The following is a 16,993-nucleotide window of genomic DNA, read 5'->3' on the forward strand; positions in this document are numbered from 1 at the left end:
AGCATAATCAAATCCGCCCACAGAGATGCACAGCACGCCCATCTGCCCTACCATTGGACACCTGTGGACGGCTTAGGACACATTAGCACCATCTCATTTGCTCTGGACAGTGACAATTGTCTTGGGAGGTATAAGAATACTATTTAACTACTCCCATACAATAGCTAGTGTCTTAACTACTCCCATACAATAGCTAGTGTCTTAACTACTCCCATACAATAGCTAGTGTCTTAACTACTCCCTTAACTACTCCCATACTATAGCTAGTGTCTTATCTACTCCCATACTATAGCTAGTGTCTTATCTACTCCCTTAACTACTCCCATACTATAGCCAGTGTCTTATCTACTCCCATACTATAGCTAGTGTCTTATCTACTCCCATACTATAGCTAGTGTCTTATCTACTCCCATACTATAGCTAGTGTCTTATCTACTCCCATACTATAGCTAGTGTCTTATCTACTCCCTTAACTATAGCTAGTGTCTTATCTACTCCCATACTATAGCTAGTGTCTTATCTACTCCCATACTATAGCTAGTGTCTTATCAACTCCCTTAACTACTCCCATACTATAGCCAGTGTCTTATCTACTCCAATACTATAGCTAGTGTCTTAACTACTCCCATACTATAGCTAGTGTCTTATCTACTCCCATACTATAGCTAGTGTCTTATCTACTCCCATACTATAGCTAGTGTCTTATCTACTCCCATACTATAGCTAGTGTCTTATCTACTCCCTTAACTATAGCTAGTGTCTTATCAACTCCCTTAACTACTCCCATACTATAGCCAGTGTCTTATCTACTCCAATACTATAGCTAGTGTCTTAACTACTCCCATACTATAGCTAGTGTCTTATCTACTCCCATACTATAGCTAGTGTCTTATCTACTCCCATACTATAGCTAGTGTCTTATCTACTCCCATACTATAGCTAGTGTCTTATCTACTCCCTTAACTACTCCCATACTATAGCTAGTGTCTTAACTACTCCCATACTATAGCTAGTGTCTATCCCTCTGAAATTACATTACAAGGTTCACAAAGTAGGCAAGCGGCAGAGCGCCAAAGTTGGGAAATGTAGGAGCACAATTAAAACTATTTGAGGTATTAAAGCTAGAACTTATTGTAATTGACAAGAATACATGGCTAGTGTTCCTGGGTGACAGTGAGAGATGTTATGCTACAATCTTCTGAGTAATGCCATATCATGGTAGTAGTATAGGATCCCTGATAATGAAGGAAATGTAGGCCAGTAGTCTACTGTAGTTTATAAACTCAGTTATGACTGAAAGCATCTTCAGTTAATTATTAAATATAGATTGTCAGTCAATCAATCATTAATCATGTGATGAATCATATGGTGCTGCATACACACACACACATTGTGATGCAAAACATACTTCTTATACTTCCCTCTTTCAAGACTTTGCTCAGTTCAAGCTGTTTCCCAAATGGTGGGTGGGAAAGGACCTCTGGTGAGTCACAGGATCACTGTGGTGAGTCACACAGTTAGTTTCCACTGGGCTGTGCATGCATAGTTGGGCTCTGGTGGGATTGGAAAACACTGTTTTGTTCGCCTTCAGTTGAGGGACACAGGAACATTTGAAGGCTTGAGGAAGGTCTCGAACCAAAATGTAGCAACGTTGATAGACTGAGAAATAGAAAAACATTATTTAAAATATCTATTTATGTCCGGGAAAAAAACGATGTATCTCTTATATAATCTTGATTTATCCAGGTCAATCTTATAGAAATACATATATTTTACTATTTGAGAAGTTTGTTTTTGAAAGTATTTGCCTAGGCAGATACAATAAACCAATCATTTTCCGTTTGCCACCAACGCCCAGTGATTCTAGCCAACCTCCCATCGCTATGGAACAAATGACTGTAGTTCGACACCGCCCTTTTCCGGTTGTCACTAGATAGTAATCACAGCCACAAAGTCAATATGGGCTATATCGTAAACATTCATGAAACAAACATTTGCTTTTTGGTCTTAATTTAATGTTAGGGCTATGCATATGGTTAGCTAAGTTGTCAAGTTTAAGGTTAGGGTCAGGTTTAAGATTTTAAGAAGATCAATTGTAGAAATAGGCGGGGTTTAGCCATAATTATGACTTTGTGGTTGTGGTAACAAAGGACGACCCTGTCTTTTCTCCTCAGCTTTCAAGGTAGAGAGACTGGCACCGTGTACATCAATCCATTAAGTGATATCACTGAGAGGTCACAGTTTTACAGCTCTCTGCAATTATATAGTGAACACAGCTGGTGGACATTGAACCAAGGTATGTATGTTTTGGTGTTTTTGTTGGCAAAGTTTGTGCATGCAGTAAATGTATAGCTAGCGCAAGCTAACACGAAGATGCTAACGTTCGGTCGTTTCCCCCTTTTTTTCAACGTGGTGACGTGCTAGCTAGAAGTTAGCCATATAACTAGCTAACTAAAAAGTCACCATTTCGTTCACAATATAGTAATTCATACCAAGACAGTGTCTGTCAGACACCCATTCTACTGCTTCAATATTTGACAAGCCAACTGAGAAAAGTAGCTAGTTAACTAAAAGTGAGCATGCTAGCTAAGTAACGTTAGCTAGCTAGCTAATGTCAACTGCACTCACTAAATGTCACATCGCTGAATCAATGACTTGTCAATAGCGTGATGCTAAGTGCAGGTTGATTTCTAGTCACCTAACGTTAAATTCAAGTAATATTAACAATTTGTAGCTATGCACATTTCAGTTTTAGTCTTGCTTTCTCCTTTACTTTTCGTGAGTGTCACGCAGTGAGTGATTCTGCCTATAGTAATGCCAGAAATGTGTGACAGCCCATCTGTCATCTTCTGCACCAGTCACGTACCTTATTGCAATAAAGCTTGGGTTCATTAGGGTTCAATTTGTTGATTACAATAGCTAACGTTACATATTTTCCCACGTGGTCTTACTGCAATATGTTGACAAAGAGAAGGAAGGTGTTACAATGTATTTGATGGTCATCTTTGTTGTCCAGTTGGTTTAAGTACAGAATTTGTAAATGAATACCATGTCGCAATGACGTCTACACAAGTGGTTATTGTATAGACATAACAATTGGTTTACTATTATGTGAAAATAACTACATTGTTTTGGATGTGTTTAGGCTTACAACTTGATTTGCATAACAAAATATAGGCCAATGCATGTGCACTGTCCTCTCCAGTGGCGATTTTATCATGTAAATCTTGGTGGGGCAAAAAATAAATAAATTGGGGGTGGGATGCATGCCAGCAAAGCAACAATACAGTAATTGCCCTAAACTACTGCTACACCTGGCTATCAGCGGTGCCTTGTCTGACAGCGAAGCACTTCATTCAGCCTCATTTACGGCCTTAAAAAAATGTGGATTCTTCTGACAATTGAGATGTACAAGCTATGGCATAAGGGGAAGACAAGCAGATAAGAGGCAATCTGTAATTTCGATTAAGACATTAATGAGTGCGCTAGGACGGATGTAGTCAATATAACTATTTGTTCAGCACTTTTGAAATGTACAGCAACAGAATTCAGAACATAAAATTGTATTTGTCACATGTGCCGAATACAACAGGTGTAGACCTTACAGTGAAAAGCTTACTTATGAGCCCCTAACCAATAGTGCAGTTTAAAAAAATAAATAAGGATAAAAGTAACAAGTAATTAAAGAGCAGCAGTAAAAATAACAATATATACAGGCAAATCCTTTATAATCATGGGCCGTTCTTACAGGGTTCTCCCTGTACACCAAGTCAGAACCGTAGGATAAATAAAGGGGGCATATATGCAGACAATGAAAGCTCTTACAATATTCAATTACATTTCTCAAAAACAGGTTATAGGCTACATGTGCACCACCAAGTTAGAACAGTAGGCTAAGTTGTGAGGGGGAAAAGAACCAAATTATTAGGGTGAAGCACATGAGCTACGAACAGCTTACTACACAACATACACTTAGTATTACTTTCTTAGCTACAGTATACATATCTCCCTGGCATATTACATAATTTATGCAGCAGCATACAATACATTTTTGGGAACAAAACAAAAAGGTTGTAGCTCTAGAAAGATTCCCGATTTTACAATTCCCGAGTTGGATGAAAGTTCAAAATGTATTTTCCCTGCCGTAGCTTGTTTTTCCTGAGATCCCAGTTGTCTTGAAGTCAGATTTTGCAGTTCCGAGTTAAGTTGTTTTGAGCGCGGCACAAGTCATGCTTCATTGACAGCACGGCTAATATTTAATGTTTATAATTTTAAACTAGGTAAAGAGACCCTTAATCTTAGACTTGGAACCATACAGCCAGTCCACTGAATAGCAGGCTAATGATTGCTTTGCAATGCTTGCAGTTAGCCACTGATTCCTCCCAAACTCATTGTTGAATTTACAATTTCCAGCTTGTTGTGTAATGTTTATGGCCGATTAGCACCGATACGTTTTATCAATAGTTTCTCTTCATATGACAAGGATTAAAAAGGATTTGCCAGTACATTGTTGACTTGATTCATGATGACTACTAGCTAGATTTTGAAAACTACTGTAGATCTAGCGTGATTTTTTTTGTAATTTTATCTGTGGCCAATGACCTTGAGCCTTCTTAGATGGGTGCTGCCATAGTTACATTAGAAGTGCCCAAGGGGCTTGAATTTTCTAGCTCTGTCCTTAGACTTGGTGGTGATGTAGTGTCCCCATGAGTGACCAAACACTTAGCCATTAACGGTGCAACGCTCCGTATTTTCTGCTGGCGTGCCCTACGACCACAGAAAGCACTGAGCTAGGCTGAAACACCTGCATTTTGGAGCTGCCTTACTCGAGAAAACAAAAAATAGACCATGTTTGTGTGCGGCTTTATTAACTCAATTATATATATATATATTTTTTTTTTTACATTGTTTGCAAACTGATATGTGACATGTAATTTTTTTTGTTGCTAAAATGACATGTCACCACTGATCCTCTCATTGCACATAGCCTAAACATGTTCCTTGATATGTTTCAGGCAGCTAGAAACCACGTTAATTTGAAGTAGCGGTAATCATGTTTTTAGCCACATTGCAATGAACTTACTTTGGTAACCTTCAGCTTGAAAGAACTGTTTATCATCTGATTACCTAGGAAACCAAAAATCATGATAACTCCAATGGTTGGAAGCTAGACTTTTCATGCCTCAGTTTGTTTATTGTTGTACTGCCAGGCTCTGATATAGCTTTGGTCAGATGATTCATAGCCTAGATATGCATGTAAAAGACAGCCAGTAGGCCTATTCTCAAACTGAGTGCTGGACTGCTCGTCATTCAGGTTGAATTTGGGCGTAAAATGCTGGAAGATTCAGGATGGCAATGTAATTCACTTCAATAATGCTGATGCAGTTTGGGGCAAGCTCCATAGTCAGAGAATTTGGTTAAGGCCAGTCTTTCTGTATTTAACAACACCGTTACTTTCCTACAATGACCAGTTGGCTCAAATAGAAACAGCCCTGATGATAGCCTCCTTGTCCTTTTTATTTTGATTTGGGGAGGATAGTAGAGGTGGCGAGGGCCCCTCCAATCAGGAGGTGTGTTTTGGCTGTTGAGCTAGGCTTTGTAGAGGGAGGGAGTTATAAATGGATCAGAGAGGTGGGGGGGGCTTAGTCCTAGCTGGGAAGGAGGAGTAATCTCTTATCATTTGCCTTTTGAGTTCTGCTCGAGTCACTAGGCTCCATGAGCTGGTTGAATTCATCCACAAGGCCAATTTTGTCTTTCTAACATTACAGGGCAAAAAAATAAAATGAGAAAGTCTTTGTCAAATGTGCAGAGAATAATCACATGTCTAACACTTGTTTCTGTTGTCAGGTGGTCTCATAGTAACCTCAAGGATGTCTGGAGATCTGTCCCTGAACATTAACATCAAGGAGCCGCGATGGGACCAGAGCACATTCATGGGCCGCGCCCAGCACTTCTTTTTCGTCACCGACCCCAGGAACATCCTCAAGTCCTCTAAGACCCTGGAGGACGCACGGGTCACTGTGGAGAACTACAGGTACGGAGGGGAGGGGGGAGGACACCTAAGGAAGGAGGAGGGTGGTTGATCCCAGGAACATCCTAAAGTCCTCTGAGATGCTGGAGAACATACCAGTCTCTGTAGAGATCTACAGGTATTGAAAGGGGGTAGAGTGAGAGATTAATGGGAGGAGAGGAATGTAGGGGTGGTAGTGGAGTTGACATTGGGTTATGTTAGAGGGGTGGTTTACTGTGGCCTAAAATGTGAATGGTAATTTGGAAGTTACCCTGGCCCCTGGGTAGGAATCAATTTTCATTAATGCATTTATGTATGAGCATGGACTCAACATTGTCTCTAGTCTAAACTGAGGAGTTCAAGGAGCTAGCTAGCGGTCACCTTAACCTGATATCTCTCTTGTCCCCCCACGGTGTAATAAGAGAAACAAACAAACATCTTTAGACACAGGCCACTAATTAGGCTTGTAGGTTGGAACATCTGTCATACCAGTTTCTCTCTTACATCAGAGGTGAACTGAAAACACCAAAATAAATGTCTAAGACTGTCTTTGTTATAAAGAAATGCAGAAATATTTGGGGGATTTGTGTTTATTGTTAGGTATTACTGCACTGTTGGAGCTAGAAACATAAGCATTTTGCTGCATCTGCGCTAACATCTGCAAAACATGTCCAATATACAATTTGTTTTTGTTAAAACATTGTAGGTAGGTGAAGCTTTAGCCTATATTTATTTTAGCACATGTTTCTGTGAATCAAACTTTGCAATAAGTTGCCCCGACGCTAAGAATTTGTGTTTCATTCATTGTTTAGAGGATGTGCTTGTGTCCAGGTTAGGAGTGGTGAAGCCAGGTCTGACAGAAGATGAGCTGTGGAGAGCCAAGTACGTCTATGACTCTGCCTTCCACCCTGACACCGGAGAGAAGATGGTGGTGGTGGGACGCATGTCTGCCCAGGTCCCCATGAACATGACCATCACCGGCTGTATGCTCACATTCTACAGGTACCACTGGGGTGGATGACTTTTCAATTCAATACATGTTAAATGCAATTTGTGTGTGGCGTAAAACACATCAATTAAAAATACACAGAGCAGCGTACTGGAAGGGGAAGATCTGATGAGGTGAAATGTTAATGTTGCAGATTGAAATGTAGAGGCACGTCAGAGATGTGGCAACTAACCGCACAGCAGGGATATTTCAACATTCTTCATGAGGATTAAATCTCCACCCACGCTGTGGATGGTGCGTGCTGTTGCTGGCTGGCTTCATTTAATCACATACACCATATGGGCTGCTCATGCTCTTCTCTCTTGCTGTATAGTAAGTTATGCCAGGACAAAAAGTGCATAGAATCGTGTAGAATAAATGTAGCATGTTAGAATTTCTCACATAATGGCATAAACAACCTATGCAGTTGACTTTCCCAAACGGTGTGGTCTCTTCTCTTTCAACTGAAGACTGGGTTCGATGGCAGTGTTCTGTGTATTCGGGCGGCAGGTAGCATAGTGGCTAAGAGCATTGGGCCAGTAATCGGAAGGTTGCTGGTTAGAATCTCAAAGCCGACTATGTGAATAATCTGTCGATGGGCCCTTGCGCAAGGCACTTAACCCTAATTGCTCTGGATAAGAGCGTCGGCTAAAATGTAAAACTTAAAACATTTTGTTTTTTTATCTTGAGGGCATCGGAAAGGAAAATTCCTAAGCCGTTTATTGAGGGTCAGGACACCGATATTGGCCTTGCAGCGTGTGGATGCCTTGGATTGTTTTCTGGTTCTGTCTGCATACCTTCCACTGTGCCTTTTACATTCCTGCTCACAGGGCAAGACCAGAGTAGCACACTGCAGCTATTGTTGTGTGTCTGAAGAGTAAAGGGCATACAATCATAGTCACACTGGGCTCCAGAGTGGCGCAGCGGTCTAAGGCACTGCATCTCAGTGCTAGAGGCGTCACTACAGACCCTGGTTCGAATCCAGTCTGTATCACAACCGCTCGTGATTGGGAGTCCCGTAGGGCGGCGCACAATTGGCCCAGCGTTATTAGGTTTTGGCCCGGGGTAGGCTGTCATTCTAAATAACAATTTGTTCGTAACTGACTTGCCTAGTTAAATAAAATAAAAACACTGTAAATTATGTAAACCGTGCACAGAAGTGGAAAGTGACATTTTTACCTTTTTACAAGTCGTGGTTTGGCTTTGTTTGAATGATTAATTCAAGCATTCTGCCTCTGAATTAAATATCTGAAATGATTAATGCTTGTTCACACACTTTCTTTGTCTCCCTTTCTATCCTTTCCCTACCCTTCTCTCCCTTGTTTTCATCATCTCTCCTCCAGGACGACTCCAGCGGTGGTGTTCTGGCAGTGGGTGAACCAGTCCTTCAACGCTGTGGTCAACTACACCAACCGCAGTGGAGATGCTGCCCTCACCACCAAGTAGGGACTGGGAACACTAACGCCACATTACTAAACCAGCCCTGCTGTACCTGTACTAGGGTGCATCTCATAGCCTTAGTTAGCTTCCTCTCCTCATCTGCTTTCCTTCATCAGTACTGATCTGAAAGGACATGGATAGGTGGGAGCAAATCCCCATAACACTTCCCCTATGTTGCTTTCACCTGTCTTCTCTCTTCCTATCGGTGCAGACGAAGAAAGAGGCAAGGTGAGAAGACCATAGTAGACTATTGTGATACACCTCTAGCTCTGTATGGAGGCCTGCAGGGCACGGCAGAGGTTAGCCAGTGGAACCCCAGTCCACTACACTCCTCCCCTTACAGCGGTATTACACCCCACTGTTTAGTTCAGCATGCTCCTCCATTCCAACTGAACGACTGTACCCCTTCCTCAATGTCTGAAACTGGTAGAGGAAGCAATGCATTTGCATATATCTTTCTGGTCTGGGACCATATGTTTCAGAGTAAGAGTGCTGATCTAGGATCATGTCACCCCACCATGCATGTAATCCCATGCATTGTGATCTAAAAGGGAGAACTGATCCTAGATTAGCACTCCTACTCTGAGGCTTTTGATACATACAGCCCCTAGTGGAGAGGCTGTACAAACCAGGGATGTATCTCAATCGTTTAAAGGGGCGTCCTTTTTACATCTGCACCAATTTCAAAACACATTATCGGTGAAAGGTTTACACTATGTTGCTATCAGATTTCACCTGTCCAGTTCCTTCAAATCAGTGCAGACAAAGGAAAGGATTCCACTTTAGACTATTGAGATGCACCCACTCTAACCAGGACACATAAGGAATAGGAGCCTGCGATGCTGGTGCTCCTCAGTTCATATGCAGATGAAAACCATCATGGAACGAGCATGTAGACTGGGGGGCGATTCCAATCATTATTGGTGCATCTTGTCTTTGCCTGACTTGCCACATTTCGGTGTTCAATGAATGTTGCTTTTGACTTGACCGCCTTGACTACATTCCGTATGTATTGTGACCTGAGACCTCTGTGTTTAGGATCATTCTGTCTGTGTATCAGATAGACTTGACTCTGGTAAATGCCTGGAACAGGAACCGTATTGAGGCTCAGTAAATTGAGAGATGTAAATGTCTTTGTGTGATGTTCTCTCAGTCAGCTGGCTGCAGCGTACGTCAGTGCGACCACCGGAGCCGTAGTCACAGCCCTGGGACTCAAGTCTCTAGCCAAGGTACTGTCTCTGGATCATCTTAGTTCTAGTGGATTTGCACATTTGCGTTGCATTTTTTGAGCGCTGTGAAAAATCTACATTGAAACAAACTCCCTCTCCAGCGCCTTCCAGCCGTCATGAGCCGGTTCGTCCCCTTCTTTGCTGTAGCTGCTGCCAACTGTATCAACATCCCCTTCATGAGGCAGAGGTGAGCTAGAGTTTAGACCACAACTCCTAACTAGGGACAAAGGTTTTCCTTAGGACTGTCTTTTTGGTCAGCTCTGTGAGGGGTTAGGACTGGGTTGCTGTCAAACACTTTGTTTCAAATGTATTTGTAAAAAAAAGAAAGTTATACAAATTGATTAACATGACTATGACGGGCTTGGTTGAATTCCATCCTCTCCTTATGCCCGTCTCCTTAGGGAGCTGAAGTACGGCATCCCAGTGACAGATGAGAATGGAAACCGGTTAGGAGAGTCAGTCACCGCTGCCAAGTCGGGCATCATTCAGGTGGTGGTGTCCAGGATTGGCATGGCTGTGCCAGCTATGGGTAAGCACTGTTTCACACATGATGGATTGAACATTGTTTTGTTTTTTTACCTGGTGGGGCACACTATTTCACAGCGCAAAAAAGTTTGGGAACCACTGGGTAAGGAGTTAACATGCAGTTTCAAACCAGATCAATTGGTCATGTGTAATTTGGTCTGAAACTCAGTCCTCACACCAGTACTTCTGGGAAAGATGATTTAGCAAAGCCTCCTTAAAACCGTAGATGACTATCAGAATCAGCAACGTGTTGTGAAATGAAATGCTGCTCTTGAAAATACTCACTGTTTTCTGTCTGTCTACAGCTATACCCCCTGTGATCATGAACGCCCTGGAGAAGAAAGCCTTTATGAAGGTAATGTTACAACAGCCAGATGCCTGTCATGCTTTCTACAGCAAATGGGCTTACTGGAGCTGGTTCTACAGTCAGTAGGGAGAGTGTGGCATGTAGCCACTGTTGCACTATGCCTACCCTCTATTTGGAGTTCAAACCAATCTGGATGGTTCAGCCGTGTTAAACATGCAACGCAATTTTTGTTGGAAATCCAGGCTTCTGTGCTTTGTCTGTCTGATATCCAGTAAATCTCTAGCCTGGTCCCAGATGTCGTGTCTTTGGGTCACCATTAAACTGAAGACATGTTTATCAAAATAACTCCCTGTAATTATTATCACGCGATTAAACTGATTAATCGTTTAACTATAATTAACTAGGAGATCGGGGCACCACGGAAAATATTCAGATTACAAAGTTATAATTTTCCTAATATATCTTTCCTATATTATAACATGATATATTATAGTATAGGCCAATTATCTTCTGGTTTAAATGGTGTATTTTACCTTGCGTCCAGTCTCATTCCAAACGTCGTAAATTGTTGTATCTGCACGAATCCAGCCTTTACTAAAGTCATCCATACATCAATTGTCTTAAAATCATTTATTTACTAAACTAAGTAATTCACAGAAAGCATACAAACAGTAATTATCGTCACAAAGAATTGGTAGAGTAATGTGCCCAAGTGGGCAAAACAGGCATGGCTGGTGTCTTGTTAAACAAAGGGTCATAAAAGGTCAGCTGAGGAGGCACAGAGTTCATTAATATTAACAATTGATATGCTAATCCTTTGCACATGAACGCTCACTCATTCGGGAACAATTGCAATCAATATATATTTACACTCAGTGTGTTGTTGGGATCCTTGTTGGAGAGTCGTTCTGTTGGAGAGTTCTCTCTCTCGGTTAGAATGGATCTTTCAAAGCGACATTCATTAATGTCGTTATAGAATGGCTGTTTCGTTGGTCTTCGCGTTTAATGATATAATTTACTTAGCTGCAGACTAATAATTAATATCAAAGACTTGTTCTTATTCTGTCGGTCTCGATAGTCTAAAAGTTTAACCATGTGGTATAGTTAACTTTCAGTAGAGGAATTGGGGGTCAAACCTTGGCTCTCTCTTCTGAGGTAAGCTGGTATGAAGAAAGTAAATCAGGGTGGGGTTTTATAGTGACCATAGAACAGGCTTGTCACAGGACCAGGCGTCATGTCTGTGTCCCTGGGGGCGGGCCGATGACTGAGTTAAGCTTGGTACAGAAATACAATTCTATCACATTAACATCAGTACATAGCATCTCAATGTATTACAAATAGCTTTATCCTTATTAATACATTTTATACCACCATTTGGATGCAAGTCCCATAGCTGAGGCTATTATATAAACAGTTTTATGGTAATATGGCTATATTGTTTCTTCTGAGTATCACAAAATTGTACCAAGCGGACCATTTCGTAGCTGGATTCTTCACCAATCTTTTATACCTTCTCCAGAACATAAATGTCGTTCGGTTCCCCAATTCTGTGAGTTGGAAGAATTTCCAGTGTCTCTCTATGGGCCATGTGGCAGGAGATTCTCCTCTTAGAATTTTACCACCCCTTCACACAGGGCCTGGGTGGGGGGAGGTAGGTTGGGGGATGGTACAAGGGGGAGGGGGTCAACTGTCCTCCCTGTGCTCAAAGAGGGCAACGTCATGACACAGACCTGTTTGTGCTGTTTTGCCAATGACCATATGAATAAGCAAGATGGCACAAACAGATCTGGACCATGCCTGTAAATCTCTGCAGTACTGTCGGTGTAATGTCTGTATACTGTTTTTATGAAAAATTGCTTCAGGTTGAAGTCTCACTTTTTCTCTCACTGTGTTTTCTCCTCAGCGGTTCCCAGTCCTAAACGCTCCAGTACAGGTGGGACTAGTGGGTCTGTGGTAAGTATCTATAGTTAATGTTACTGTAAACCGTGTTTGTTTGGTACACATTTTATCCATGCACTGTAAGCAAACTAACCATAACATTTTAAATGGACTGGAGCTCTGAATACTGAGCGTCGCAGATTGCAAACAATGTGTATTGCACGGTTTACTTAAACTCTGGTTGGACAAAACCTCCCATCTCTCTTTCAGCCTGGTGTTTGCCACTCCTCTGTGCTGTGCCCTGTTCCCACAGAAGAGGTACATTATGGCCATCTGTTACATACCTTAGATATAGACCATAGATCTGTTACATACCTTAGATATAGACCGTGGATCTGCTTTTCCTACACAACTGTCTAATCAATCATTTTCTCTCTCTCATTCCCCTTCCCTTTCACTCTCTCATCCCTTCTTTCTCTCTCTACCTGTCTATATAGTTCTATGGCTGTGAGCAGCCTGGAGCCAGATCTGCAGGAGAGGATACGACAGAACAGTCCCCACACTACTACCGTCTTTTTCAACAAAGGCCTGTAGGACCACACACACGCCACAGACCAGCCCCCTCTGCTAGCTGGACCCTGCTAGTACAGCTCAGCAGGCAAAGAGAATATTATATTTATGCTTATTTTTGTATTTACCTGTTTGTTTACTATGATGTTTGTTATATGCTTTAGGATTTGATTAGGGTGATGGTGAGGGGTGTGTCTCAGTCCTAAAAAGTTGCTTCCTTGCCTGAAAGGATGGAATAAGGGGGGGGGGGGCTACCAGTCAGGTTTTTGTCATCATTGTAGATGAAGGAAAGGAGACGAGGAAGCCACTTCAGAGTAATGAGATGCACCTGAGGTGAGAGTAGTGTGACAGACAAACAGACTATAGTTAAATTTGGGTTTAGTCTGGTGTGTTTATCCTTCCTGGGGTTGTGGCTGTTTAGTTACTGACTGCTGTGAATGTTACAGAATGACAAATCTACTTCCATCACCACTAACTACATACATGTCACCCCTTGTATTTGACCCCAGAGAATATTATTTTTTTTCCCTTCCCAAAGTGTTTGTTATTTATTGCCCTTGTGTTTGAGATCGTACCCTTTTGAGCTGTGTGCACTGAAACCCATTCATGACTTGCAATTAGAAAATAGCCAAATATAATCTGCTAGATATCCACTCCTCAGTTGGCTCAACTGTAGTCTAGTACAGGTAATGAAGGATAACAGTTGGTTTATGAGCACATTAGACTGACCCATTATTTAATTGCTTTTTGGGTCTACCAGGGATTGTTTTCTGTTGCAAAATGTTTTGCTCCAGTGAGTGTGCCCCAATGAACATGACCCAGTTGACGAGCACAGTTTCTCTCTCTATCTCCCTTGGAAGTGTACTTGCACACATGCTGTCCCACCTCAACCGCTCTCAGCCTAGTGCACCGGGAACCCTGTGTGTTTGTGTTATCAAGAAAACCTTTAGAGGTGCAATGACATTGCATGAGCACTCCTAAATGAGATTTCAGTAAGTAAATCCCCAGTAGCACTGATGACAATGATATGGCAGAATAAAGGTTTCTATAGAACAGGATCCAAGGCTTAATGTTTCAGCCCCATATCAAGGCCTTTTTTTGATTTGGAAACACTATGGATGAATTTGGATCAGAACTCATGAATGATTGTTGGTGAAATTTGTGCCGTGTATTACTATTGCCATTGAAGGGGAATGTACTGTATTGTCTAAATGTTAAAGGAATTGTATCCGTTTTGTCCTAACCACCCTGCCACAGCCCTCCTGTCAGTTTGACGCGTATTGTCTCTTTAGTCATTCTTCTGTTACAATAGAGAAGAAGAGTTAACTTGCAGTGGTGACCTAGATGTGTGGTGAGGCAAGAGAGTAAATATGAATCCCACTCTGTATGATGTTAGCTTTAGATTAATTGTGTTCTGGTGATGTGTACCAAATATCGTTTTATTGTCATAAAGCAAAGTTGTGAGAACCAGGGGTATTAAACTACAGGCCCGCTGACCAAATGTGGCTCCCAAGCTGATTTAATATGGCCTGCGGTTGTCTTTAGTAAATGCAGCCCATGGTCATAAAGGGATACAGTGAGATTCTGGCATTTTCCACTTACCCAGATTCTGATGAAATCGTGGATACCAGTTGTCTCTACATGCAGTGTGAAGGAAGTTAGTGATATTTCTGCGGGCCAAGGCTAACTAGTGTTAGCACAATGATTGGTAGTCTACATGTACGCTAGCATACGCTTAAACAGCTTATTTGCTAGAATCTGGCAGTATCCCTTTAACCTTGTGTAAAAGGAAATCATCGATTAGATTGTAAGACAATTGGAAGTAATGTTTGGCTCTTTAATTCCTGTGTGGAAAATCTGGGCTTAGTTAGAGCATTCCTGATCAAACCTGGGCTATAATACAGTATATTAATGTTGTTGAATATCCAGCTAGATGTCAAGTGTAGTAATGATATGGTTGTTTAGTAGTCTAGACTATTTCATAGTACCGTATCAACTGAGTAACTTTGTGTGGTGGAAATAGAGTATGTACAACAGGTATATTTCTGTGGGATTAAGGTGACGTAACAGAGGGTATATTTAACAAATAAATGGTGGCGAGGTATTAGGAGATTTAACATTTCAGGGTGCACTGTTGCATTTCTCCACCAGGTGGCAACGTTTATTCAGCTAGAAGTTAGAACAACTATTACACATTTTCAGTGTGTTTGTGTCAGAGTTTGAATATAGTTGTCAAAACCACCCATCACTATTGCCCTGGCTGACTTTAGTACGGTTTCGCGCCATATAGCTTGGTCCCAGATCTGTTTATGCAGTCTTGCCAGGTGATAGGGCACCTTTTCCTCTATCAGTCAGTATTGCATGTCTACCAAACCACTCTGCTTGGTAGTTCCCTCTGAATGAAATGAGTGGATATTTATGCAATGAGGACATTAATGAATCTCCTCCACAGACTGATACGAATCTTATTTCCCCCCCCCCCCCCCCCCCCACACTTTTTTTGTAATGAATCCGCATAGCCTGGTCCCAGTTCTGTTTGTGTTATCCAAATCCTATGGTCATTGTCACCCTAAACAAGACCGCAGACAGAACTGGGACCAGGCTAGGCTCCTCAAACATTTTATTGCAAATGTATATTGTCTATAGACAATCAGATGCACTGCGGCAGTGTTATGGCCATACAGTAAACACTACATTATGCCATGGCTTTCAACTGTAAATACCAGGGTTGGAGTCAGTTCCTTCTCAATTGACTGAATTGAAATGGAATTAACCCCAATTCCGGTAGATACTGGTTCATCTGTACTGTACCTACGCACACAGAGTAAATGGTTATTCCACTAGTCACAATGTTGTGTCCATAATTGAATAAAATCCCATATTTCATGAGCAAGTTGACACCATTGTAAACTCATTCACTCACTCATTACTATAAAAGGAGGTACCCTCTTCATTGTATGTTTGGGCATTGGGGGGGTTGCAGCTTGGGTAAAATTGCAGTCTTTGGCCTGGAATTGGGTGCTGTGTAATAACCAATGTAAAGGGTGGGGGTACCACTTTTCTTTCTTTTTAAAAAATATATTTATATATACACGTGTATTGGAAATGTTTGTCCTGTTTCTATAATGTGCTTGACAATGTGTATGATATAAACCAAGTCAAGTTACAGTACGTTATCCAGCAGCAGCTAGCTTTATTTTATCACTGCCATTTAGTTGTTTTCTGTTCCTTTTGGTGTGGAGGGCAAGGAAATGTGACTAGAACAAAAATGAACCTATAGCCCAGCCTTTTTATAGCTAGATTATGCTGACAGAAACATGCAAGGCTTGAGATTGAAGTAGAAAAAGCAGTGGTCTTTAGCGTTTTGTCATCGGCTTCAGCTTTATATCAGGATATTTTCATGCAATAACTTTCATATGAAATATCTCTAGGTTAGCTTAGGCATGTCATTGTGTTTATATTATTAAATATCTCTAGGTTAGCTTCGGCATGTCATGGAATTTGGTCTTGGCAGCACATTGAAGGCACAACACTGAAGACAATCTATGATGTCGCTACACTCCATGAATGTTTTCATGTTAATGTGTGTCCATGTCCAGTACCCATGTAGTTGTCAGTATTGGTGCTCACTACTTGTTTTTGCCCTCTCCATTTTGAGTTGGAATATGTTCTGTCACACCTGGACTATGTAAGACATTTACTAAGAGCTATAGAATAAAGTGATTGAAATGTGAGTTTTCTTTCTCAGGCCACAGACCTACTGTACTGTTCAGGAACAAAAGTAAGACAAAGTGAACGTTCCACACCATTGTGCCCTGCTGAACGTACCCATTTGAGGGTGGGTCACTCATGCCGCATTGCTCAGTGTTTGCTCGCACTGCTGTCTGTAGTCTTCCAGCAACAAAGGAATGGTCCTACAGGCTGACTTAGCTTCATTCAATCCATAGCACAGAGTTGTTAATTTAAAGGTAATGAGCCGACATAGGCAGCGTTTACAATGAATGCTGTCTCCTCGGAAACATTGCCTTTAAATGTTCATCGTGCTC

General features: G+C 41.6%; 1 protein-coding gene across 1 annotated transcript; it reads left to right on the forward strand.

The window, feature by feature from the left end:
• Window positions 1-1,951: 1,951 nt before the first annotated feature.
• LOC115193553 (sideroflexin-1) lies at window positions 1,952-16,681 on the forward strand. Its single transcript, XM_029752280.1, has 11 exons — window positions 1,952-2,296; window positions 5,848-6,034; window positions 6,842-7,012; window positions 8,342-8,440; window positions 9,592-9,667; window positions 9,769-9,854; window positions 10,069-10,196; window positions 10,498-10,547; window positions 12,403-12,452; window positions 12,648-12,695; window positions 12,875-16,681. Exons 2-11 carry the CDS (start codon window positions 5,871-5,873, stop codon window positions 12,969-12,971), a joined length of 969 nt encoding a protein of 322 aa, XP_029608140.1. The 5' UTR covers window positions 1,952-2,296; window positions 5,848-5,870; the 3' UTR covers window positions 12,972-16,681.
• The last annotated feature ends 312 nt before the right edge of the window (window positions 16,682-16,993 follow it).

This window comes from Salmo trutta, chromosome 5, assembly GCF_901001165.1.
Source record: "Salmo trutta chromosome 5, fSalTru1.1, whole genome shotgun sequence".
NCBI lineage: Eukaryota > Metazoa > Chordata > Actinopteri > Salmoniformes > Salmonidae > Salmo > Salmo trutta.